The following is a 27500-nucleotide window of genomic DNA, read 5'->3' as shown; positions in this document are numbered from 1 at the left end:
CACTAAAAGCATACACCCACATCATATACCCCTCGCAATCACCCTTCTAGCTCAGCATTTTAGGATAAGGGGCCTCCCTGTCTCCTGTCACACTGTTTGGGTTAAGAGGGAATGCAGCAAGGCAGAGCTATTCCACAGCCAAAGCAAGTTTGACTCCTGTGTCATCACCTGGTTACCATCTACTTAAAATAATCAATGAGGTAAATCCCTTCATAATCTCCTTCCATTCATTTCTATTTTTCACTTTCTTTCCATGTGAATCCTGCCTCCATCTATCTCATTTTTTGTCTTCCTTTCAACCTCAATCCATCATCATTTACTTTCCATATTTCATTTGTTAGTCTTTCCTCATTCTTTTCATATTACCACACCACCTCAGCAATCTACTTTATCCAACATCTCCCTCCTCATCCCCATTCCCACCTCATCTACACATTTCTAGTTGTAGAGAAAAATACTTAAAATTACATATATACACCAGTTGCATGGAATAAGATGGAATACTGCCACCCCTACTCTTATAAAAGGAAGAAAACATGTATGTGTGTGTGTGTGTTTACCTAGTTGTATTATATGGGAAGGGGAGCTATGCTCGTAGTAACCAGTCTTTGTATCTCTCAGCATCTAGTTTGTTCTTAAATTCTTGTATGGTTTTTGCACACACTATTGTTTCATCCAATTTGTTCCAGACATCCACCACTGTGTGGAAAACAAATTTTTTTTGCAAATCTTTTCTATAACTATCCTTTTTCAGTTCCTTTTCATGTCCTCTTGTTTTTCTTTTATCCCACTTTAACAAGTCCTATCTGTCAAGGACCTCCTTGCCTCTCATGATTCTGTAAATGGCCAATAGATCTCTTTCTCTTCTTTGTTCCAGGGTTGGTAATTCCAGTTTAGGCAGTCTTTGTTTGTATGTCAACTTTGAAAGTGTTGGTGCCATCTTTGTCATTGTTCTTTGGATTCTTTCTAATTTCTTTATATTCTTTTTTTGGGCTGGGTGTCTGTAGTGTATTAGCGTACTCCAATCTTGGTCTTATCAGTGTGATGAGCATTTCTTTTTTTTACCATTCCTTCAACCAAGTAATTAAAAACCACCTTTATTGATTTTAATAAATTGTAGGTTTCTCCAACTATTTTTTTTATATGTTTGTCTGGTGACGTCTTTGTTAATAGTTACTTCTAGGTCCTTTTCGGAGCTAACTTTTTTTTTTTACTTCCTTTGTACCAATTTTATATTGTCCCGATATTCTTTTTTTACTCTGTCCAAACTCCATTATACTACATTTCTTGATGTTGACGTTCACTTCCCACTTCTGGCTCCATTCCCAGACTTTGTCCTGGTGTCTCTGTAGCAAGTCATTTTCTGTACTTACTTTTAGTAGTTTTGCATCATCTGCAAAGAAGTCCATATAACATTCTACACCTTCATCTATGTCATATATATATATATATATATATAGCAAACATTATTGGACACCATTTATCATTTCTTTTCAGGCATATTTACCTAGTTGTATTATACAGGAAGAGAGCTATGCTCATAGTGACCCGTCTTTGTATCTTTCAGCATCTAATTTGTTCTTAAATTCTTGTATAGTTTTTGTACACACTGTTCCCTCATCCAGTTTGTTTCAGATATCTACCACTCTGTGTGGGAAACTATTCTTTTTTTAGATCTCTTCTATAACTACCCTTTTTTAGAGTTTTTCATATCCTCTTGTTTTTCTCTTATACCACTTTAATAAATCCTCTCTGTCAAGGATTTCCATCCCTTTCATAATTCTGTAAATGGTCAGTAGATCTCTTCTTTGTTCCAGGGTTGGTAGTTCTAGTTTGGACAATCTTTGTTCGTATGTCAATTTTGAGTGTGTTGATGCCATCTGTCATTGCTCTTTGGATTTTTTCTAATTTCTTTATATTCTCTTTAGTACTGGGTGTCCATAGTGTTGCAGCAGACTCCAATCTTTGTCTTATTGGTGTGAGTGTGAGTGTGTGTGCATTTGTTTTTTCTATTGAAGTCCTACTGGAATTTACACGAGCACCAGTCACATTCCATTTATACAATTGATCAGCGGAAATAATTGGCTAAACCAGGTTTTCAGATATTAATTGCAAACAATAATAATTTTATATCAATGAATGAAATTGGATGTGTGTGGAAGAGAACAAAGAATAAGTACAAGCCACTTGGCAAATAAAATATCAAAATAAAAAGAAAAGAAAAAATTCTTGGAACATAGGTCCCCATAAACCTAAATGAACATGTAGCCAACATAGTCAGAAAAACACAGACATAACCAAAGTTGAAGATGGCCACCATATATATTAAACATGTCTATGAAAATAATGCTATAACCAAAACAGGAAAGAAATTAACGAGGACGATCTTCCTCGGAAGACAAGTACGTGAATATTCAACCAACACTGGTGTAAAGATATTCTTGATTATAAATATCCATATCAAACACTAAGAAGAAAATATAAGAACACAAGTTCAAACTGAAAAATATGATACGAGGGATGTTGAGGAATAATTCTTTTATAAAATAACAGATTTGTGGAAATGAACTACCAAATAATTTGCATCTTGGCCATGTCTATTTCAAATATTTGAAAAAGTAAATCCAAGAAGAGAAGAAATATAAAACCCAAACAAAACTATTTTGAGTTGGCAGGTAATAAACTGACATGTACACCAACACTCATTAATCAGTCTTTATTCTCAAGTGCTCACTCACACTCACTCTCTAGACAGCACAGTGGTAGCGTTTGCAACCGCTGCTACAGCCGTCTGTTCGAATCCTGCCCAGGGCTGAAATAATTGTATTGTTGCGCTGTGAGTCGTTATTCCAACTCTCATGGGCAGGGAGTTAAGTGTGCGTGTGTGTGTGTGTGTAAGGTCATAGCATTACCCATAGAACGGTCATATATGAGCTCTGAGCTCTCTTCCGGGAGGGTAATAGCTGTCAATCACAAGTCCAACACGTGATCCAAGACCACGGTGAATCTCACACACACACACAAAAGCTATACAAAAGCCATACAGGTCCACACCAAACATATTTGTGTGTGATCTCACAGACATATCAACAGTATTCAAAATTCTGAGAAACTATTAGTTGAAGTGAAAGCCAACATATCACAAAATTTTACTTGATCCTTCACTAAATAACTAGGTCTACACACACACACAATGAAAATAAAATGTAGTTAAGCTGTTTTTTTTCTGCTTCCTCCAGGTACTGTTGGGGTAAATACATTTTAGTTCACTGTGCAAAACATGAATCAATATCCTTCATAATGGGAAGAACAAAAATTAAAAAGATTATCATAAATTCTATTTTCCAGATTAATCTAAGGGAAGCTTTCCCATCAAACTGAAATTCCTTTATGAATTCCATTAAACCACTGCAATATGAAGTTCTTTATGACTTTCTTTTTTTTGTGCTGAAATATATGGGAGCTTCCCAAGATTTCTCCCACTGAAAATAACGAATTTTCTTCAAAGTAAAACCAGCCTTAAAGATCATTCTATTCTTTTATTACATCAAAATACACTATGCCATCCACTTGCCAACCAAGTATCTTCTTGGAAATTTCAGTTATTAGTTACTTCATACCTAAATGGTGTTCTGCAACACAAAACAAATGAGAATAAAACAAAATTAAAAACGGGGAAAAAACAACTGAATTCAAAGGTAAATACCATCTATTGTAATGCAAATAAGAGAAATGATCTGTAAAATAAAAGAAATTCAGAAGATCCTAGAAACTGCAAAATGCCAAATAAATCTGTACCACATACTGTGTTAAAATGTGTTAAAGCCATTACATGAAACCATCAAGTGTGGTAAATCTTAAAATTGTAAAATTAATATATTATTTCTACCAATAGATTGAGCGAGGCTTGACATTTCAGAAATTCAACCAGTCAGTTTCATTTTCCCCCAAAACATGCTCTTCCAGTTATAATTTTCTAGACAAAATTACCACATATTTACTTTTATGACAAGATGAATATCCCATAAGCACAAATTTAAAAGTATTCATACATAAACATGATTGACATAACTACTGTACCTCATATTACAAATGGCATCAAAACATTTTTCCTGCAATATGGATTAAAACAGTTCTAGATTCTAAAAGAGAAAGAAGGGAGCATACAAAGTTAGGAAGTAAAACCAAATAAAAAAAAAAAGGGGAGGGACATACATATTGTATAAAAGAATATTAATAATTCTTAATTACTAAGACAATAGTAAAAGTTTTAAATATAAACTCTCAAACACCATAGCAAGTTCTATGACATCGCAGATTATTGCTCAAAATAATCTAAGTCTATTGTTCATTAATACTATTATCAAGTGTCCAAGGGACCAATGATAGGTACCTGTATGAGGTAGTTCTGTGAAATGGGCGTCAGAAAAATATCTAACGTCCCTCTTCAAAAACAAAACCCATGAACCTCACCTCTGTTTGAAGATGCAACCCCAAAGAGCTGACACTGTCTCTACACTACCCAAGATCCCTATCAAATCCTGTATTTCCTCCACCTATTTACGAGGTGAGCTGACAATCAGTAATTGTCCCCCTCCTCCAACTACCACAGGTATCTCATGGTGGTATAAAATTGGGGGCGACCATGCCATCTACGTTTGTAGTCCAGCTACAAGCACATAAACCTGACCCCCAACATTTGCACATCCCACATTTGTGGTTAAATTTTTTCTTGTATTTTCTTTGTTTTGAAGAAACAAAATTGGATGGGAGATATGTGGGGATGAAATGGGTGGGAGTGGATTTATGCCTCTGACTTTGGCTACCTCCCTTGTATGGGGGGAAAAAAACCCTTGGAATATGTAGACATGTACTTTCTGACATTATTTTATATATCGAACTCATGTCTATGGTTGTTGTGACCTTGGCAGATTTTTAATTAATCTTTGCATACACTGCTGTTGTATTTCCCTTTGAGAATCTTGGGTGTTTATATCAGGTCACTCCTTTTGCATCAATAGGCTAATGGGAGCCAATGGCAATTAAGGTAGTCTTTAAGAAGTCCGTCACGACCAAGACAAGTTTTGTTGCCCTCCTTTACGTTTTCAAGCAAGTCTCCGTCTTTCACAAGAAATGGGGCCTAAACCTGATGACTAGTCCAGAATCAGCCTTAAAGATATGTACATACATACATATACCAAGGCCTTTTCCCCTTTACAAGGGAGGTAGCCAAAAAGAAAAAGGTATAAAATCATTCTCACCCATACCATCCCTAAATACACTCCCCTCCCCTCCACCCTCCCTCTTATCTTAGCACCTTCTGGATGATGGGTCATCCCTGCACCCTGTCCATTGCCCTGGGTCAGAGGCAGTGTCGCAAGGCACAGCACATCCACAGCAAGGCCACTTCATAAAGATATGTAAGGAGGTTTAAAGGTCGTTTTGCTCAGCATGGGTAAATTTTGTTTCATTGATCATACAAGTCCATTTATGTTTCTTAGCTGTGTTGTTAGTACATGTCAAGCCCCTTCAACTTTTACTCCTCACTCTCAATTCTCACTTGTTGTGAAGTTCATATTTGTTTATATCCAATTCAGCGATTCTCATACTTGTGTATTTTTGAAGGAGGAAAAGTAATCCATTTCAATTACATTAAGCCTTCCTGTACATCATACACCAAAGGCTCTTTCCCCCTTACAAAGTAGCAAAAAAAAAAAAAAAAAAAAAGGCATAAGATCCACTCCCATCCATTCCATCCTCACATACTCCTCTCCCATTCACCATCCTCCCTCCCTCTTATCTTGGCTTCTCCTGGATGAGGTCATCCCTGTATCTTGCCCACTGACCTGGGTCAGAAGCAGTGTCACATGACACAGCACATCCACAGCAAGGCCGCTTCATTAAATCAGCGACCGCTACTCTCTGTCCCCTCATGCAGAAATAGAGAAGACGGAGAGAAATACCTTCAAGCTGCATCCCCCACCCACTCCCTTTCATGCATCACAGCATCATCCATACACAACCATTCTCCATTCACCCTATCTTCTGTCTTCTACCATCCTTCCTCAACAGACATTCCCCTTTTACCCCATCCATGCATCTCATCCTTGGTCACCCCATCATGTTCACTCCATCCACCACTGCCTTCCACACCTATTTTACTAATCTTTCCTCACTCACTCTTTCCATGTCTCCAAACCATCCCAATACTCTTTCATCAACCTTATCTTCCAACTCCCTTTTTGTATTTCAGCATAATCACTTTGTGCTGAGCATGGTGCTAGTCTATTTGTTGCTGATGCAGGTTCACTCTCATTTGCTCAAGTTGCATCGACTGATAAATTGATCAATCCATTGCTCCTGGTCTCTCGTGCAAGAGAACTGTGGTGTTCAGGTAATCAGCAAAAGTTTGCAGGTGGGGCCTAAGTCACTGATGGAAGGTATAGTGTGTTGTCTAGGGATTGTTAGTGTGGGGCACTATAGTTTGAGGTCTTTGTGTCCACTGTGTGGTGGTTGCATCTGGGGCATTATGAATCTGTGGCCAGGCCTTTTCTGTATTGGTACTGTTGTTGGCCAGTGTTCTGAGAATAGATGTGCCAGTGTGGTTTTTATCAGATGTGGGAGGATTTTTCCTGTGGGGCTTATGTCTATGGTTGTTGTTGGAGTATTGAGTTTGGTTGTTTATCTTGAATAGCTAGTTTAGTTATCTAAGTGTGTATGTATTTTTGGAGATTTTATGTGGTATAGAAGGTAGGTTGTTATGTTCAAGTAGTATTTTGCTAGCGTAGATTTCTTGTGTTCAGTTAGTGCCAATTGTGAAATGTAGTGTAAGAAGTATATGGTATTTAAAGGTTCTGTCGTAAAATTGTATTCCTGTCATTTTCGTGTGGTGTTCTATGGGGAGGATTTTGGGTTTCTGTATGCAGGTATCCAACTGGGGTGGTTTTGGTACATCATATTACTACTCTAGTGTTCCATTCTGTAAAGTTTGTAAGTTGTTTCTGTTCATCTTGCTGATTCTTAGGAACCATGCTATGGGGGCAAAGACAGGTCTTTATGAATTGCTTGTAAATGGCAATTAGAGAATTTCAGATAACTAATTAGATCCTAGCGCTTTGTATTTTTGTAGAGTTCCAACAATGTTTCAACAGGGTTGCCTGCAACCTATGTTGACTTCATTATAGGGTGCTCTGTCAATCCATGGGATTAATGCATGGATTACCGACCTAATTTCTGGTCTTCACTCTAAGATAGCAAATGTTGTTAACTACTTTAGTACAATGATGCCCACATAGGTGTTGTGAGGCACGAGTAGGTACACGAAGATGCCAGCGTCATCATCTTGATATTTTTTTGCAGCTGTACACGAGCTAACCCTGGATTCTGTGAACTAGTTTGATCACCTCTTCTGCGTTTATTATTACTCAGTAAAAGAGAATGAGTAATATAGCAGTGGCTTTATATTTTCTAATGCGAGTAGTGTGATGAATCGACGTTTGGCAGCCGATGCTGCGTGCAAGAATTGGAGTTGTACTAAAGGGGTTAATTGCGAGACTGTGTCTAGATTCTTTAAATTTCATTTTTTTGTTTATTTATTTTATTCTGGAATAAAGCAAAGATGCAACCTCACCTGTATACTTTTCAACATCTGTATATACTGGGCACTGAACACAATGTCGTTGTGGAGCAGCCACAGGTAACACTAAGGTCAAAGATCTCATCTGCTGACATGTGGAGTCACCGGATGTCCCACCTACAATCTTCAAGTCATTGCACTAAGTGCAATGTCTCCTAGCTCAAGACCAAGGTCCAGCCATCTGGAGCTAAACCACTTCAGTACGAGTCAAATTTTTGCATGCAATATGAGCTGCCATATGTACAATTCATCACACTATTCGCATTATAAAATATAAAATCACTTCTGTATTACTCATTCTCTTTTACTCTGAGTAGTAATAAATACAGAAAACATGATCAAACTAGCTCACAGGATCCAGGGGTAACTCGTATCCAAGTACGAAAAAATATATTCATATAATCAAGACGCCAATGCCAGCATCCTTGTGTATCCACTTGCACCTCATGACGCCTAAATAGGCATCATGATCATCGTACTAAAGTGGTTAATGGACAACAACAGTTTAGTCTGTCCACAAATGTGGCAAAGACATCACCTTAAAAAAACTGTTGCATACCTTAGTAGTGTAGTTAATAACGATAGTAGCACATTTTAAGAACTTTCTAAAAGGACTGGCCCATGGTATTATGGATTCATTAAGAATAAATGTTAAATGGCATAGTTGATATCTATGGAAGAGGACTAAGATCTGAATCTTCACATTGCTTGTGGTGCCTATCTTGCTCTACAACTGTCAAACAGACAGTGCCAACTTGAAGAAGCATTTCAACAAACTTAGTACAAGTGCCTTCAAAGCACCATGCGGCTGACAGTCCACCGTTTCTTCTCGGAAAGAGCTAGAAGCCTGAGGAACATCGGTTTCTGAAACTCTAAGACTTCCCTCATACTAGATTGAATTCATGAACAGACACCATCTTTGAACTGAACTTGAAAATATTAATACTAAACGAACTAAATTAAATCAATCTATCAGTTGACTATGTAACATTGATTATTGGTAAACAAGACTGGTACAACTGGGCTAGCCTAAGGGTTATATCTTACAAAATTTGTATACCCCCTACATCGATACATCATTAATCTGTATCAATCCACATGTATATTTCTTGGTTTAAAGAATATACTATGTTAAAAAGAAAAAATAATTAATACCATCTCATCGCCCAACCAAAAAATTAAAGTTACCTTTTTCTACTTTGCCAGGCTCGAGCTACGACGCCCAAAACAAGCTGATGTCCTATACTTCATCGTCTCATATATGACCGACTGTTCACTTGTATTGAAAGAAATTGTTGGGCTAATGTTGTTACTACTGGGTAATCACGTAAATATGTCGATGACTTAATTCTTCATGATCCCTGTTCCGCGTCCAGGGATGGCCGGGGGTCAAACGGCTTGGGTGCCAGGGGTACTTGTCGGTACTAACAAGTTCGGGATTACTATTAACTAAACAATCGAATACTTTTTCTCATATTTCTTATTCCTAGTTATTCTAAACAAGGCTGGTTATACTCGCCAATGGTTTTAACTTATCAACATCTTACCTCCAACGCGTAATAAGATAACGGAATTTGCCAGTTCTCCCTTGGAGGCCTCCTTCCAATAATCTATGTATAAAAATAAACAGTTTTAAAAATAAGTTACCTAGTATCCACGTTCCTGATGTAAGTTATTTGTAATTTTTATATCCACTGATTTATTTTTACTCACTTAAATAATTTATTAAATAAGATTAAAGCCTATAGAAAAGTTATCTACGAGATATGAAAATTCTGTTAGAATATTGGAACGTCGTGGAGTCGTAGAAATTCGGGTGGAGTAGTTGAGTAGTAGAATGTAGTAGTGAAGATTGTAACAGAAAATAAAATTGGAAACAACATCGGATGTATTATAAAAGAGAATAACTAATGACAAATAACAATTATTATGGTTGCTAAATAGAACTTATTCAAACACCTCCCACTGATATGATAATTGATGTACTGTAAACAGGGTTTTGTAAACACATCAGCAGGATACCCAACATTTTTGTCTATAAATTAATAACATTATATTCTGGAGAAAAATAGAAAAAATATTAATTTCAGATTAAGGCCACTAGATTTGATAAAAACCTTAGGTCGAGTTGTTGTTTTTTTCTCTGAAATTGCCTGCTAGACAGATTCCAAAACTAATAGGCAACTTTGTGAATGAGAGAATAATGAAAATTATTAAAGGTATGCAGCCTTGACATAAGGTTAATTGTCTGTTATTTCATATCATAATGTAGAAGCTACTATATTTGAAATGGGATGATTTAACAAACATATTGTGTAATTCACGGTGGGTGCGCAGGTAACTTCTAGAATTATAGTCTCCTTAGTCGATTCTCCCTGTGCTTGCGTAGGACACTACACCCCGATATGGAAAGCAAAATATTTTCAATGAACGCAGTCACACTGGTGTGACCCCAAAACCGATTGATAAGGGAAAATAAAGGTTATTTTCTTTATCTGAAAATAAATTATGTTGAAAAAGTAGCTTCTATTTCTAATTCAGTTTTTCTTCATCATTGTACACGTCTTATTTCTAGTAGCGATGACGTGCCCTATCATGAATAAATTCGTCTGGCAGTAGTCAGATTAAGCCATGTAGAGGGATACCAGAAGACCAGTCAGGATAGTATGGCAAATTGTGATTTTTTTCAACTTGGATCAGGATTTCGTGTTTATGCAAAAAAAAAAAAAATCCTTTACGTGTTACAATTTGCCTTGCATGCCGAGTGGCATGCTGCCAGGCGATTTTATTCATCCCCATGGAACATAACCTACATTCGGTGGCGAAGCCGTGCTTACATGAGTCCCGGCAAATGATTTTAATCATAATTTTCGTGGCGACCCTCACTGATATTGCTTTGTCGATGAAAAATATTTCATGGGCAATGTTTTTATTTTATTTTTCTGTAAAAATATTTATTTATTTATTTTTCTATTAATTTGTGTTTTAATCTATCCTTTCTTTTATTAATGTTTCTTATAATCTAATCAATTATTTGTTGTTTGGTTGGTTTCTAGTCTAGTGAACTTGGTTTATGTATTTATCTATAATAAAATTGTATAGAATTAACATTAAAATTACATGCTAACTCTAATCAACCTGTTATTTTTCCAATGTGTGCAGTATATTTTCTTCCTCTTCTTCAAAAAATATAAATAGAATGTGAGTATAAATAGCGCCAAAGACTTTTTTTTTCTTTTTTTTTATGTATATTTTCAGCAACTTTCCTTATCCGTACAGTGGGCGAGCGGAACTCGTTGATGTTTGGCAAGTACTTTCCCGCTCCTGTTATTTAAACTACAGCGAACTGGCGCGTTGTATTTCCAATCCCAGATGGGTAAGTGATAACCAAGAAAACCCCCACCATATCTCAATAACAATATTTGGGGAAGAATTATTATGTAGTTTATTAAATGGGCCAGTGTCACGGTATGTAAATACTGTTTTACTGGAACCAAACGCGCCAACGCTAGTGTATCGTTGCTATTTTTAGCCCTCCCCGTTGCTTGTTGTAAAGTTTGTTCTAGGACTGAGATACAATTTCGTTGAATTTTACATACGATCGCTATGTTTATTTGTTATTTCAGAAATGCACAACTTGTTTATTTTCAGGTAAGTTTTCGTTCAGATGTGTTGCACGGCTATTTTTCATAATAATATTGTCATGCATTTCAATGTTACCTTATGGAGATCTCCGCGAACATGTCTTAGCTGTCGCTGCTTTTTAGCACACACAGATACGCGTATATATGCATATATATGAATATACGATCTCACGCATTTCAGTGTTACCTTATGTTACCTTATAGAGGTCCTTGGGAACTACCCTCGGCTATCGCTGCCTCTGCCTCCAGTGTTCTAAAAATAACTCGTAGCTTGAAATACGAATGGCATATTTACATAACGTTATTTACAATACTGTATGGGCCTGTGATTTAATGGAGACAGAAAGGAATAATTCAAATATACTTTAGATGAAGTATTTAAGAAATATGGTGTGGTTATAAGGATGGATGTAGAGAGAAATGAGGAGGAGAGTGGGGGTGTGAGGAAGCTTGCATACCGTTATTTTTTGGACATTGGGGGAAATGAGTGAAGCAAGACTAACCGAAAGATTGTGAACGATGTAGGTGGATGGAGGGAAATTGAGAGGAAAATTGAAAAAAAGAGATGGATAGGTGAGGCGACTTGGTGCAGACGGGGGAATTTCTGTCGAGCATGGAAGACAGAAGGCAAGAAACAGGTTGTGAGTGGATGCAAACGTGGCATGCCCCGAGTTAGTTTTCTGTCTGCTTTGCAATTTCTCGAGTGGATGAAGGATTTGTGAATATTGTAGTTTCCTAAACCAGCGTTTCTCAACCTTTTTACCCCTGCGTAACCTTTAAAATAAATTCCATATCTCAAGGAACCCCTGCTATAAAACAAAACACGTATACCATATATTTCTCATTTTACTTTCATCGTAATAGTAGGTTAGATAGGATGATGGCAATATTGCATTATTACAATAACCAAGAATATGTCGTGCGTGTTTAATTATATTACGTATATGAAATTAAATAAAAAAAAAATAAAAAGTGCATTAGCTTATCTCACTTGTTCTCGCGGAACCTTTAGGGACCTTTTGCGGAACCTTAGGGTTCCGGGGAACCCTGGTTGAGAAACGCTGAACTAGACTATCCTTCTGGACAGCCACGCTCTGGTGAGGAGAAAGGTCGCCACTTAATGAATCGGAGGGGGTAAACCAGCTTCAGCTGTCAGGCCCTACTGTGGAGGTGCTGCTTTGTCTTGCTGCATTGCTTCTGATCCAGGCAATAGGCGAAGGGGAGGGGGGAAATATGACCCCTCATCCACAAGGAGCTAAGATGAAAGGGATACAAATAGGTGAGGTGAGGGTGCATCCTATTAGCCTATCTTAGACCTCCAGTCAGAGCCCTTAGATGCTTAAATGCCCCCCCATCTCCACCATTCCTTACTGCCTATTACAGCTACTGGCTTGCGAAATAGTTAAACAGGTTTTAAAAATGTTACTTAATGTTCCTATTGCAGAAAGGATATGGGGGGGGGGGATATTTCACATTCTGTTGATTCTAAAGCAAAATTCGTATATTACGGTAAGATATTCAGGGCTTCTTTGACCCTTTTTCATTATAATTATTTTGTCGACCTTGTGGGCGGCGTGTCCAGACTAGAATTGCTGTCCCCTTAAATGTGCCCCCCCCAGGGCATATGCCCCCCCCCCCGGCTCTGCCTCCAATCTGCTATTACGAGGCCATAAATTGTAAGTCCTCTTAATGAGAATATTGCTGTTATTGAAACTTTGAATGAGATTTGTGAATACGTACTAACTGGAGTATTTTATTTTCCTCATTTCTGTTGACTAAAAGTAACTTCACACAGTATCACACATTCTGCGGGTCATTGGAATTGATAAATCATACACCATATTTATGTATTACTAAAACATCTACAATTTGGGACACCTTGTTTTTATTATTATCATTATTCCTACTTCTATTATTGTTGCTGTTGTTATAATAAGAAATATAGAACTATTATAAATCTGGTCCTGTATATATGTGAACTGTTAAATATGTTATAAAAATGATTAAAAACGGATTAACGGTTAAAAAAACGTTCCTCCATAAGGGAAAGTAATTTTAGGGATTAATTTATTGTATTTCCTCTTTGTAGGTACTAAATGCCTCTTCGCACAAATGGTGGCAGTGCTGGTGGTTGCTTCATTTCATCAATGGAAAGGCGACTCACTGGCCAATCGACTCGAACGCACAAATACACTCTACACGACGGCACGAAACGACCAAGATGCAACGCAGCAATCTAGATACGTGATCGGTTCTGGCAATTTTACCCACCCACGTACCAAATACCCACAGCAACCCAGCGATGTAGACACTCCAGGGCCATATAAAGTTCTGGACAGTCGTGTGAATATTTCACAAATACGTTCTGAATCAGATGAAGTGTGGCGGGCTGAGTCTCCACGTAAGCAGATGACGTCATATCGCTTTCAAATGTTTCCCAATTCCACCAATGAAAAATTGGGCTGGAATTTCCACAAAATTTCAGGTAAATCTAATCGATTATGTAGTTTTCCTGACAAAGCTTGGACGAGACCTATAGTAGAGAGTATATTTCGGCGTGCTCAGAGACTGATTTGTCGATCGGAAGAAAGTGTATTAGAAAAAGTAAGCAGAAATGCATACAGAATGGTCAAGTACAAATACAGTTTTCTGGAACCGCATGAAGTAAATCACACTCAGTGTTATTTTGAGGAGATGTCCTCTGACAAAGGAAAAGTCCGAAAGGGCAAAATGAAACCGTTTGTATTTTTTGAAACAAACTTTATCTATTTGGCGAAATTAGAAAAAGAATATTCTAGACTGATCTGTCTAGTATTTTATGAGCGTTTCACTTCGAAATGTGACCTTAGTTTCGATGACGACAAGAACGAGGTGGAAGTAGTTCTCTGGGATAGTGGAGAGGAGTTCACGTGTACAAACAACGACGAGGAGTTGTTTACAAACTGTACAAACGGATCACCTGTGATCACCTTAGGTGGCGATGGTGTTTGCACCGTCCAGGGCATGTCGAAAGTTATTGAGGACAAATTCCACGTGCAGTTCACCACCAAAAAGAAAATGCTTGCGCGTGAGGGGAACCTGAAGCCAAGTGTGATTGTCTTGGCTCTTCATCGCGTGTCACGGTTGAACTTCATGAGGAGTTTACCAAAGAGTTTCTCCTTTGTAAACGACACCTCAGGCATGTTTGTGTTCGAAAAACACGCGCGTACGGGAGGCGACTGGACGGAAAACTTTGTGAATTTGATAAGCGGGCGTAAAACACCTCTCCATGACGGGAAACCCGACAGAAAACCCGATCTGTACGAGGGAAGTTTATTCGACATGTTTTCTAAACTGAACTATGTTGTTGCAGGGGATTATCCGTTGGGTGACTCTAGACCTTTTCGGCGTCTAGGTTTCCCTGAGAACGTTTTCCCCAATTCGCTCGCACCCTTCTGGGACTGGGTCGAAGAGAATACACAAAACATATCCAACCCACAGTGCTTGGGGAGCCGGCACCGGGTAGAGTATGAGGTGGACTATTTACTGAGTATTGTCAACAGCATGTCTAGATTTCCCTATTTCTATTTCAACGTGCTCTCAAACCTCACTCATTCTAACCTCAACAACGCCCAGATCCTAGACGACGCATTGTACAGGTTTCTGAACGATGCCTTTGCGTTCGGCAAACTTGATAGGACCTTCCTCTTTCTCCTCTCGGAGGAAGGGTTCCCGGTCGAAGAAGCCGCTGGGGACTTCGAGGACGAAGCTCTGGAGCAGCTGAAGGCCGAGGTCCGAGCTCCTTTCTTAGCCCTCCACACTCCTCCTCACTTCGAAGATTTTCTCCCGAAGTTGAAGGACACGCTGCGTCATAACCAGAGGCAAGTGACCACCCACTTCGACGTCTTCGAGTCTATCAGGGACCTGGTCCTCTTGCACGCTCAGGAGGACCCCGGAAGTCTCCGGTCTTGGTCTTCTCCACCTCAAGGGTCTTTTGGGCATAGCCTCTGGAAGACCTTGCCGCCCGAGAGGTCTTGTGAGACTATGGGGGTAGATGATATCAACTGTCCTTGTAAACTTTGAGGTCATACACACACACACACACCTCTTGGATCACGTGTTGGACTCGTGATCGACAGCTACTACCCTCCCGGAAGAGAGCTCAGAGCTTATATATGACCGATTTATGTTATCAATTGTCCTTGTAAACTTTAAGGTCATACACACATACACACACACGTCTTGGACTCGTGATCGACAGCTACTACCCTCCCGGAAGAGAGCTCAGAGCTGATATATGACCGATTTATGATATCAACTGTCCTTGTAAACTTTGAGGTCATACACACACACACACACACACGTCTTGGATCACGTGTTGGACTCGTGATCGACAGCTACTACCCTCCCGAAAGAGAGCTCAGAGCTGATATATGACCGATTTATGATATCAACTGTCCCTGTAAACTTTGAGGCCACACACACACACACGTCTTGCATCACGTGTTGGACTCGTGATCGACAGCTACTACCCTCCCGGAAGAGAGCTCAGAGCTGATATATGACCGATTTATGGGTAATGCTGTGACCTCACACGCACACACACCCTGACCTCCCCGCCCAAGTGAGTTGGAGTAACGACCCGCAGTGCAGTGATACTGAAATGATTTCAGCCCTGGGAGGGATTCGAACTCGGACCGCCGTAGTGGCGGCCGGGATCGCTATCACTGCGCCATCAAGTCGTGTGTTAGTGTACACACACACGCGGCTCGGCTGTGCAATGGTAACGTTCTCGACCACTGATTTAGCGATCCGAGCTCGAGTCCCGCTACGAGCTAAAAAAAAAAAAAAAAAAAAAATCGCTACACCGCGAGCCGGCACTCCAATTCTGGTGGAAAATAGATCGGCCCATTTACGAGCCCTGAGCCTCATCCGGGAGGGTAATAGATGTCGATCACGAGTCCAACACGTGACCCAAAACACTGCAACGCAACACCTCAACTTTATATGGTATTGCACAACGCATATTATTACGAAATATTTATTATGCAATTGGATAGGGAGCCAATTAAACTCATTCTAATGAATTCGCTGCCATAAATCCTAATTGGATACTAGTGAAAAATAAAATAATAGAATCTGATGCGTATTTGTTATTTTTCCTATTTCTGCAAACTTAAAATATCAATCAGAATCGTTAGATAAGTAAGTTTATTTGGCATTGCATCAATATACATGAAGTACAGAAAATGAAAAGAACACAGTTCAAAATAACAATTATAATTGCCGAGGATAACACACACACAAAAAAAATTAAGCTTATTTCCATTGCATATATTTTATTCAGAATGTCCATATTTTAGGAACTTATTGACTTCCTTATAAACTAGAGAAACTCAGCAATATTATTGGACACAAAATTTTATTCAGAAATGAATGCTGCTTACTTTTTTATTACATTGTATGTGTTACAGTGTGTTCGCGCTTGTGTATGAAATAGATATACGCGTATGATGCGAACCTCATTTGTTATAGTCATACCTTCTGTCCTCCAAATTAGTGTTCTCTGTGAATACTTTTATAGAAAACGAAGAAGACTAGAAAAACTTGTCAACAAATCAATAGAGCTGTAGAAATTGGTGCAATAGATGACTTAGGCAACTTAAGATAATTATAGATGGAATGATCAAATATGTCTATTAAGGTTGGGAGCGTAGGACATACAATGCCGTTATAGGACCTGTCTTATAAACCCTGTAGAGGAACTATTTTTAAATGTATAAGAGTTGTTGTTTATTCTGTATAAATTATCTATATATCTTTCTATCTATTTATCTATCTATCTATATATCATACCAAAGGCCTCTACCTCATCATAAGGGATGTAGACAGTGGTTAGAGTTCCCGGCTGACAGTACGGCGGTCCGGGTTCGAATCCCGCCTAGGGCTGAAATAATTTCAGTATCGCTGCGCTGGGGTTGTTACTCCAACTCTCGTGGGCGGGGAGTTGGGTGTGTGTGTGTGTGTGTGTGTGTGTGTGTGTGTGTGTGTGTGTGTGTGTGTGTGTGTGTGTGTGTGTGTGTGTGTGTGTGTGTGTGTGTGTGTGTGTGTGTGTGCGTGTAATGTCACAATGTTACCCATAGATCGGTCATACGAGCTTTGAGCTCTCATCCGGGAGGTTAATAATTGTCGATCACGAGTCCAACACGTGATCTAAGAGTATGGTGAATCACCCATCCACCACCCATTTCTTCCCCCCTCTCCTCTTAGCTCCTCGTGAATGAAGGGTCATCCCTGACTCCCGCCCACTCCCCCAGTCGGAAGCAATGCAGCAGGCACAGCACGTTCACAGGTAGGTGCGTTTCACTTACTCTTAGACCCACTCTCCCCTTGTCCACTTGTCAAACAGTACAAGAGCTATCCGGCATTAAGTCTTCAGCCGTGACACCCCTTCCTCTTCTTTCTTCTGATGGTGAGTAGATTTAGCACTTTGTGCGTTTCGTTTGCAAGGGCTGGGGACAGATTTGGTCAAGTTGTTTTGCGTAGGGTGGTAAGCTCTAAGCACTTACATGTATAGCATTTTGAGGCACCCGAAATATATATTTATATATATATATATATATATATATATATATATATGTATATATATATATATATATACATATATATATACATATATATATACATACATATATATATACATATATACATATATATACATACATACATATATATACATACATACATATATTATATATATATATATATATATATATATATATATATATATAAAGGTTTCATTAAAAGTGATAGACAATTCAGCAAGATAGACTTATTCTCTCTTGCAAGATGTGAGATGATTTCTCCATAGGAGGTCATCTGGGCTGCCATATCGCGATTTCGAGTCACAATGACTCTTCTTCAGTGGCGTGGAAGTGGATCTTGTCCTCACGCTGGGAGAGATCAGAATGTTGGGTTGTGGTGATCTGGCCGGTATTTAAGGCGTGCTTGTGTCGTCTGTCTCGTTTCTCCTAGTCTCAGATTGGCTGGTACTAGGGGCTGTGTTCGTTTTAATGCTTGGTAGCGCTTGCAGGTCTGATGATTGTATGTTGCGATTAGAGTCTAATTCTTTAGTAATTAAGGTTTCAAGTATTGGGAGGCGGCGTGTGTCCGGGCATGTTGTGATGATCTCTGTGTTGTGAGAATAAACACCGTGTGAGATCGAAACCTTTATTGGTACGACGTTTCGCTTGTTACAGCTTTTTCAAGTACTGACATCTCTGTGTTCTCTGTGAGCATTTGTCTCGTTGTGTTCTCGTGATGTTCCTGGCGTAAGTGGGTTTTTGGTCTCCAGACGAAAGGTGGTGACTAAGACGTCTGCTCAACTTCATAGTCGCCATGCCAACGTAGGTGGATGGGAGGGTTGCACAGTCCTCTCGTTTGCAAGTGAACCTATAGATGACGTGCGATTGTTGAGTTGGCTCTTTGATTATGTTTGGGCTATTTCGTAGTAACAGTTGGCTGGTTTATTCTCTTATCGGGATTTGTGGGTTTGACATTTCTTTTTATTATTTGTTTTAATATTCTTTCATCTTCTTTGTATGCCGTGAAGAAAAAGGCTCGATAGTATATTTCAATGTCTTCTTTTTTTCTCTGTAGTATTTTGATGTGTGTGATACCATCGGTCAATCATTTTTTCAGTGATAGTCTCAATATATTTTTTGTTGAATCCGTTGTTTAAAAGTACTTGTGTGGATCTTACTATTTCTGTGTGAACTTTGTCCACGTACTGCAGTGAGTAAGAGCTTTACGTATATCGGCACTGATGGTGGAATTTATGTACCTTTGGGGACATAAATATATATATATATATATTATATATATATATATATATATATATATATATATATATATGTATATATATATATATATATATATATATATATATATATATATATATATATGCATTACATATGAATTGCACTTGCTATAGCCAAATTTCATAAAAATCCCTATTCAAATTATGTTGTAATTGAAAAAGCTAAACATATTAAACTAATTAAATAAACGAATAAATAAAACATACATTTATTTATTTATTTATTTTGTTTGTTTGTTAATTCAAAAATTAATTATTATTATTATTATTATTCACCTAGTAGTGGGAACAGTGCGTTGTGGAAATAACGAGTATGTTTCGGACATGCAATATGCATAAATGCACTTTTTGGATTTTGAAAAATAAATTTCAGAAATCCGGAGGAATATTTTCTTATGTAAAATCTAGATATTATTCATCTCAGCAAATGGAACAAATTTGTTCAGGCAAGTTTTATTAATTTTGGGTTCTTAAATCTAATAACTTCGTTTATAATGCAACATTGGAGTATTAGTATAATAATTCATAAATGCTTTATTGGAATAAAGGAGGAAGGGAGGAAGCAAGACAAAAGAAAAAAATAAGAATCATGATAACATAATGCTATAGATAACTTGTTAACATTTGGAAAATGTGTTCCGTATTTGTGTTTGCGGTCATACAAATGTAAACAACGTGTGCATTTGCGGAATTTGAGTTTTTAGATAGCGGACCACAGTTTCGCATTTGCGGTGTATATAAAATTACTCTATGTGTATACAGTTGCGGATCACATTAATTCTGACATAGCGGAATAATTGTTGCGAAAATAATTTCCCTTTGTGGTGCCCAGTTCTGTCCGCAAAGTAGGACCGCAACGTGGAGGTTTCACTGGTCCCTTCATATTTATAAATTGAAATATATTCCTTGTAATTTTTTCACTTAAAGATAAATGGTAACGAGGAAAACCATGGAATTAAGGAATGTGAAAAATAAGCTTGGTCATCTCTCATTTTTTTTTTTTTTTTTTTGTCAGGTGTCTGAAGGTTATAATAAGAAAACAAAAGAAGAGAGAATGCTTTTATTACAACCAACTATATTGTAAGTACAAAGAGCATTCACGAACAATGTAAGAAACCTTGATAGAAATCCTGGGATCACTTAGTCTAGTCACATGAAAGCAGATGAAGCTTACAAAATATAGAAAAATATGAAAGACATCGCGTACAAAACACTTCAAATCTACGGCGATTTCATTGCTAGATGTGGGGGGGAGAAAAATCATGTTGAGGTTTTGTGTCTAAGCCAATTGGGTCTCGGTGTTCATCAAAATATACGAGTTCTGTTTTCTTTTTCTTCTTTTCTTTTAGCAAAGAACTGCGTCAAATGCGCGGACATTCTTCACCACCGTTCTGTTGATATTATTTCAATTCCACAACACGCTAGACATCCCCAACCCCTATTGGATTCGTTTGAGCAGATGACTTAGATTTCACAAATGTTTTCTGTTATTTATATTTGGCTCTGACATCGAATAATTGATCAATTATTAAACCTTCAAATCTACTGGGGAACAAGGTGGCCAAGCTAACTATGGCTTCTTAGTAAGAAGCCAAATACGAGATAGACTTAGGCACCTTAATTTACATTCTCCGGAAAGACGAAGAGTGTGGGTTGATCTAACAGAGGTTTTTAAATGGACCAGGGGCTTGAACAAGGATGATCCAGGCAAGGTCATCATACTAAGACAGCAGGGGGAGGACAAATTTAGATTTAAGAAGGAAATAGTCAAAAACTGGTTCACTAACAAAGAGGTTAACGAATGGAATAGACTTAGTAACCATGTAGTAGTGATTGCTGAAACTATTGGCTGTTTTAAGAAAAGATTAGATAACTTTATGGACAGGGATGGCAGGTGGCAATGGACTTGGAACTGCCAAGTGTAGGCCTTATGGTCTCACGGAGTGCCCTCCATTCTGATGTTCTTATGCTACACGCGGTTCGAATCCTTCTAGAATCAGCGCGTGACGTCACTAAGGGTAGAATAAGGTCTTAAGTCACCGGAGAGCAAGAAAGGCTAACGCGCCTAGCAACCTCGTAGAGACATTTGGACGGTCTTGTAGAGAACGTGCTGCATTCTAAGTCTTTCTCGCTCAAACGGTAATGGTCCTCGACATTGATCAATTCATCAGTTGATGAATTGATAGAGTAATCAATTGGCTTATTTACATGTGTTTGTTTGGTCGTTCATTTGTGTATTTGTTTATCTGTTTATGCATTTCTATATTTGTTTGTTTGTTTGTTTTTTATTTATTTGTCTATTTATCGTTTATTTATTCATTTTCAAGGATTTGTTATCGGTATTGATTTCACTTAATACACATAACATTGGGAATAAACACACCAATCCTCTTATGACAAACAGAGAAGTCTGTAAACAAAAAACCTCACAAGGCCGTCACCTTTGCCCTGCATGCTCGGATAGCCAAGAAAGGTAGCAGCCGACGGTAGTCGCTGGGTATCGAACCCTGGACTCTGAGGTCGCGAGGCGAGATCGAAGCCCAATGCAAAGAAAGAAAGAAAAAAAAAACACTAATGTGAGGGCGCTATTGCCTTATTTCACTCGATGCGGCAGTATGACGTCACATGATGTAGAACGTGACGTCACGTGGAGTAAATTGAGCACAAGGCCAATGGGGAAACTTAGGCTCTCGCATGACGTAAACAGAAGTGTGTGTGTGTGTGTGTGTGTGTGTGTGTGTGTGTATTCACTTGGTCTTTTGGATCACGTGTTCGACTCGTGATCGACAGCTATTTCCCTCCTGGAAGAGAGCTCAGAGCTCGTAGGTCCGATCTATGGGTAATGCTATGACCTTTCACACACACACACACCCAACTCCCCGCCCACGAGAGTCAGAGTAACGACCCGAAGCGCAGCTGTACCGAAATTAATTTCGGCCCTGGGCAGGATTCGAACCAAGCACTACGCGCACCACCATGCTAGTAGTTCATCGTTCTACCAACTGCGCCACCGAGTCGTGTGTGTGTGTGTGTGTGTGTGTGTGTGTGTGTGTGTGTGTGTGTGTGTGTGTGTGTGTGTGTGTGTGTGTGTGTGTGTGTGTGTGTGTGTGTGTGTGTGTGTGTGTGTGTGTGTGCGTGTGCAGACTTTTGCGCTTGATCATAGTGTTAACACAACCACTGCGCTAAAAAAAAAAGAAAAAAAAAGTTATGAATCTAGACAAAGATCTTATGCCAGGAGGAGCTTGGTTGCGGCCGAAGCCGTCACCTTTGCCCTATGTACTGGTGTTGTAGCGTCTCTCAAATAGACCTACATATCTACCATTTGTTGCAGTCGCAAAAACAGACCACAACACACGGATATCCAGGGCAAGGAGCAGTCCAGTGGACTTTGATAAACCTTAGAAAATCTAACATGATATAATCTTCGTTGTCTTACTTTATCTAAAATATGCCTTGTGATATCAACAGTCCCAGGTTCAGACAGTCGTGTAGCGTTGACTCGGTTACTCCATCAGAGTGACGTAGATGGTATATATATATATATATATGTATATATATACACACATACACACACATAGATACATGTATATATATAATATATATACATACATATATATAAATATATATATATACATATATATACATATATTTATATGTATATACGTATATATATACATATAATATGTATATATATATACATATATATATATATATATATATATATATATATATATTATTCTAGCTAAGCCTCAGTCGATTCTATCCAGGCGATGGGGAAGTGAAAAACCCTGCTTCTTATCCCCTTTGCCCAGCCACAGATCCCACTAAAGCTGAATAAAATCGGCTCTTTTTAGCCAGAATAGAAATATGTAAGTCCATCACTGTGGTTAGGACCTCCGCCGATCCTGAGAGTGTAAATATATCCTATTTACAAAAGTAGAAAGCCCCATCCCGGGCGGGCCCCCAATGAAACTGAAATCCTCGTGAGTCTACATCTCATCCACACTACCCAACGGTAATGCCTTCAACACCTTGATCTCATTTATGTATTTTATTCTGGCTGCCTCCAGGGGATTGTAGTAATAAAAAGGGGAGGAGAAAGGGCTAGAACGAAGCCTAGAGAGCATTGGTTTAGGTTCTAGAACGCTAGCTGGTCGGAGGCCTGCCTCTACGGTTGAAACATATAGTGTGATGAATCTAGACAAGCTTGATCTAGTATGGGATTAAACAGGCCAGAATCCTGTTAATTTAGGGTTTCCCCCGAGACGAATAAAGTCGTCTGGTGTAAGCCAGAATAGAATATATAATGTGTACCATTGTGTTGAGCTGAATACATCCAGTCAAAGACATGTACATTATGTCTAAATGTGGCGGCATACTAGGCATTTCTCACTAGCATGCTATTTGGTTTTGCTATTTTGAGTAAAAACGACTTGGGTCACAATTTTTTTTTTCTTTTAATTTCCAAATGTCAAATTACTTTTGCTTCATACAGTAAGAAACCGAATGACGAACTAAGAAAAGTTAAATCTAGAATACGAATGTTGAGATGATCTTACGGAAGTCTAGAATATTTTAACCGAAGTCGTTTCTAATCAAAGTAGCAAAAGTAAATAGCATGTGCCGCCACCGTAAGCTGACTCGCTAGTCTGTCCAAATTAGTTTGATGGAATTGTCTCACAATATAATTTTCGATGAAGTAGATGAACTAATTTTAAAAAATGGGAAATTATTAGAAAATACAGTTAATTTAACGTCACCTTATAACCTGGTTCAAGACACCTCGGAAGTGTCTATCCGGGAGCTTGCCTTTGTTCCCGTTGGCAGATTGAAATCTATTTAACCCAACCAAAGAAGAAAAGAAAAAAAAATACATCTGATACTATTCATTCAATGTAAATCACTAATACGTTTTTCCAATATCATATCACTGGACCATTTATATATATATATATATATATATATATATATATTATATATATATATATATATATATATATATATATATATATATATATATATATATATATGTTCAGTTTCACTACTCTATATCCTTGGTATGCTGTACATTAGAGCAAAGAAATCTTACTGAATCTGAAGCTCATTGGGCTTCCGTCTCATACGATGAGTACACAATTCTCGACCTTAAGGTCCGAGCAGGAAATACACAACGACACATGGAAATTAATATATAATATGATTTCCCACTATGGGCAAAAATCACTATGAAAAGATACAGTAATATACAGTAAATCCCTTTATAGACGGTGGTGAGCCTTATATATTTTGTTTTTGTTAGTATTGAATGATTTTATTTTATGCCTGGTGGTGGGGCGGTAAGATTCATCTAGTTTATATTCGACGCCAGGTAATCTTAATTAAATTAAAAAAGCAGGCTTATCTACATCTCATAAAATTCTTCGATGTCTATATTTGAGTCTTATGTCTATCCTGGCTGCTGCCGTCAGGTGATCTTAATCATCTGTTGAGAGAAATCTTCGAGGGGAGAGAAATTTATTGGACTCCATTCGTGGTCAGGGTCTCATTCAAATCTGAATGAAATCGTCAGGTACTATCAAGAATAAAATACAGAAAGCGTACCACCGTTTTGAAGGGACAGTCCATAAAAAAGGGTATCGTTAGCGTGAGCAGTAGCTGTGGGCAAGCCCCCCTCCCCATTATAAAGGGAAACTCATAAATTCATTCAAACTACAATAACAAATCTTCTCCCTGACTAGATACACTTTCATAATGTTAGCCTTACAGAAAATACTGTGAAAATTGGCGTAGGCGCACGTAGGCAAAATAGCAACTTGTTTTCCCGCCATTTGGAAGTTTCAAGCTTCATTTGAACGCACTCAGGTAGCGTCACAACGGCCGGGCAAGTCACTCGATTTGTTTTTGCATTTCGCACAAAAAACTAATTTGCAAAAGTACAAAATCAGTTGCGGAAAAGATACCAGCAGCTGTCTATATTTTCATATTGTTTGTATAATATGTATAAGAGTTTCTCAGCTTGGGCTCCAGGGACCAAAAAATTAAAAACTATCAGTGGACGCCAGCCTCTGGTGTTTAGTGTTTATGAACTGTAGGAGCTTTGGAGATAGAATAACATAAGCTCAATGAACAAAAAATTATTGAGATCTATTGGTGGCGGATCTCGGATCTATTCTCTAGCTCGGACTTCCTTGCAAACTTGATTAAAAAAAAAATACACCTCAGAAAAAAATATCTACGCTGGCCACGATTTGGGCGGTCTGTTGTTCAAAAAGGGAAGATCATACATTTATATTTTCTCTTTCCCACTGGCTGGGAGGGTGGAGTGCAACCCCGTAAGCCGGTATTCGGTTACCGAATTGAGCTAGAGATCTCTATTGAGAAATGCATGTGCTCGGCCGGTGGCTGTCGCTGTCTATATACAAGCTGATATTGTGGGGTTCTGTCAGCCCTTCTGTCAGCTCCATTTCGACTTCTGTCAGCCGGTGCTGACCCGTGTCGGCCTCTGTTGACCTGTATCGGCCTCTGTCAGCCCGTGCTCACCTGTGTCGACCTCCGTCAGTACTTGCTGACCTGCATCGACCTCTGTCAGCCTCCACCGACTCTTGCTGACACCTTTTGTCCCCCGCAGGACCTCGACGAGAGCTGACGGCACTTGTAGTCTGTCACAGTCGTCCTCGAGGATAGGAAGGCAGCGTCGAGGAGGAGGAAGAGGAAGAAGAGGAGGAGGAGGAAGAGGAGGACTTCGAAGCCGCGTCCAAGAAGCCGCGGTACTCGAAGTATACAAGAACCGAGACGCGGAGGCAAATAAGTAAAAAGCCAGTTCAGCTTTGTGACGTCAGAGAAGTATCACACAAGGCGAAGGGACCTCTACCCCTCCCCCACCAAAAGGCCCTTATCGCGAAGGGCAACCCCCCCCCTCAAAAAAAAAAAAAAAAAAAAGTGTTCCGGGACCTTCTACATGGAAGGACCCTGGAGGGGGCCACCCTGTTGGTAGACTTCTTCTGCAAAAACGAGGGAATCGAAAGTAAGGACCGGCTGGCCGCGGATAGTGTCGAGTCTTCAAACAGACGACCCCAGGTCCTCCTTCCCGCATTATACGTCGTCCTTGAGGGTGACCTTGACGGCGTTAGGTGAGTAGATGGTGACCCCCTTCTTCTCCTCGGGAGGCATCTCCTGCAAGCCCGAGGCTTCTTCCTCCTTGGAGGCTGCAAAGATGAACAGAAACATAAATAAATGATGTTATGAAGGTAAAACAGATGTGTGGAAAAGGTGGTAGAGAAACGCGGCTTAGAGCGAGAACGCTATATTTAGTTTAGTTTAGTTAGTTTATTCAACAAAATAAAATACAATTTAGACATACATGTATACAATTTTTTTTACAAAATTAGTTGTTGAAAAGGGAGAGCGAGAAGCAAAGCTTATGGGATATTCCTGACCTTTCGACTACAAGTCTTCTTCAAAGTGACACACGACGTATGTATACTGCACACACACGTTGTCTGTCACTGAAGAAGACTTGTAGTCGAAACGTCAGGAATATAGTGTTCTCGCTCTAACCCGCGTTTCTCTACCACCTTTTCCACATAAATGAATTGATAGATAGATATATGAATAAATAGATTAATTCATAAACAAATAGACGAATGAATGAATAAATGTATGAATGGATAAATATACAAATAAATAAACAAATTGATAAACAAACAGATGAATGAATGAATATATATATGGATAAATAAATATAAAAATTGATTGATTAATAAACAAATAGTTGAATGAATAGATATGTGAATGAATAAATGAATAGATGAATTAACACGTAAATAAACAGATAAATAAAGATATATGTTGCTAATACTATTATATTTATCAGTGTTACCCATCAATACTACTACTATTACCACTACTTCTACTACTACTACTACTACTACTACTACTACTACTACTACTACTACTACTTCTACCTCTGTTAATCTTGTTTTCGGTGTAGTTTTCAGCAAATATCATTATCGTTACCAATAATTATCACCAAAAGCCCCAGTACCTGGGTGTGGGCTCTTGACCGGACAGACAAGAAGCCCCCCTCCCTCCCACGCCTGAATAAAATCACCTGGCGACAGCACTCACCGTATGCTATGATGTCCTCCTGGTGGTAGCGGATCCGGCATGCCGTGTACAGGGGACACCTCGACCAGAAGCAGCATATGACGATAACGACCGTCAGGATGACACAGATTCCGGTCACACTCAGGGCGATGATCATGGCAAGTCTGAGGAAGAAGGTCGAGGTTTAGGTGGAGGAGGAAGCGGTTATTATTACTATTATCATTATCATCATCATTATTATCATCATTATTATTAC

General features: G+C 38.7%; 3 protein-coding genes across 6 annotated transcripts in view; 1 reads left to right on the top strand and 2 right to left on the bottom strand.

The window, feature by feature from the left end:
• The window catches only part of LOC143022636 (uncharacterized), a 51906-nt gene extending 42660 nt beyond the window's left edge, over positions 1 to 9246 (bottom strand). The window contains exon 1 of one of the 4 annotated variants that reach the window (XM_076180952.1): positions 9184 to 9246. The gene's annotated coding sequence lies outside the window, so the exon portion shown is untranslated. Of the gene's footprint in view, positions 1 to 8824; positions 9161 to 9183 lie in introns of those variants that run through there. The other 3 variants (XM_076180948.1, XM_076180951.1, XM_076180956.1) reach the window with 3 other exon arrangements.
• Positions 9247 to 13905: 4659 nt separating this feature from the next.
• On the top strand, positions 13906 to 15342 carry LOC143018313 (uncharacterized). The gene has a single exon (XM_076173675.1). It carries the CDS (start codon positions 13906 to 13908, stop codon positions 15340 to 15342), a length of 1437 nt encoding a protein of 478 aa, XP_076029790.1.
• An 8832-nt stretch (positions 15343 to 24174) lies between these two features.
• LOC143019659 (uncharacterized) overlaps positions 24175 to 27500 on the bottom strand; it is a 67982-nt gene continuing 64656 nt past the window's right edge. The window contains exons 3-4 of the mRNA XM_076175558.1: positions 27266 to 27408; positions 24175 to 26343 (exon numbers count right to left, since the gene is read on the bottom strand). Coding sequence (XP_076031673.1) covers positions 26231 to 26343; positions 27266 to 27408 — 256 coding nt within the window. The 3' untranslated portion in view covers positions 24175 to 26230. The remainder of the gene's footprint in view (positions 26344 to 27265; positions 27409 to 27500) is intronic.

This window comes from Oratosquilla oratoria, chromosome 3 (assembly GCF_046742065.1).
Source record: "Oratosquilla oratoria isolate Oo_2021 chromosome 3, ASM4674206v1, whole genome shotgun sequence".
NCBI classification, from domain to species: domain Eukaryota; kingdom Metazoa; phylum Arthropoda; class Malacostraca; order Stomatopoda; family Squillidae; genus Oratosquilla; species Oratosquilla oratoria.
Note: the sequence above shows the minus strand (reverse complement) of the source record. Positions and strands in the feature narration are given on the sequence as shown.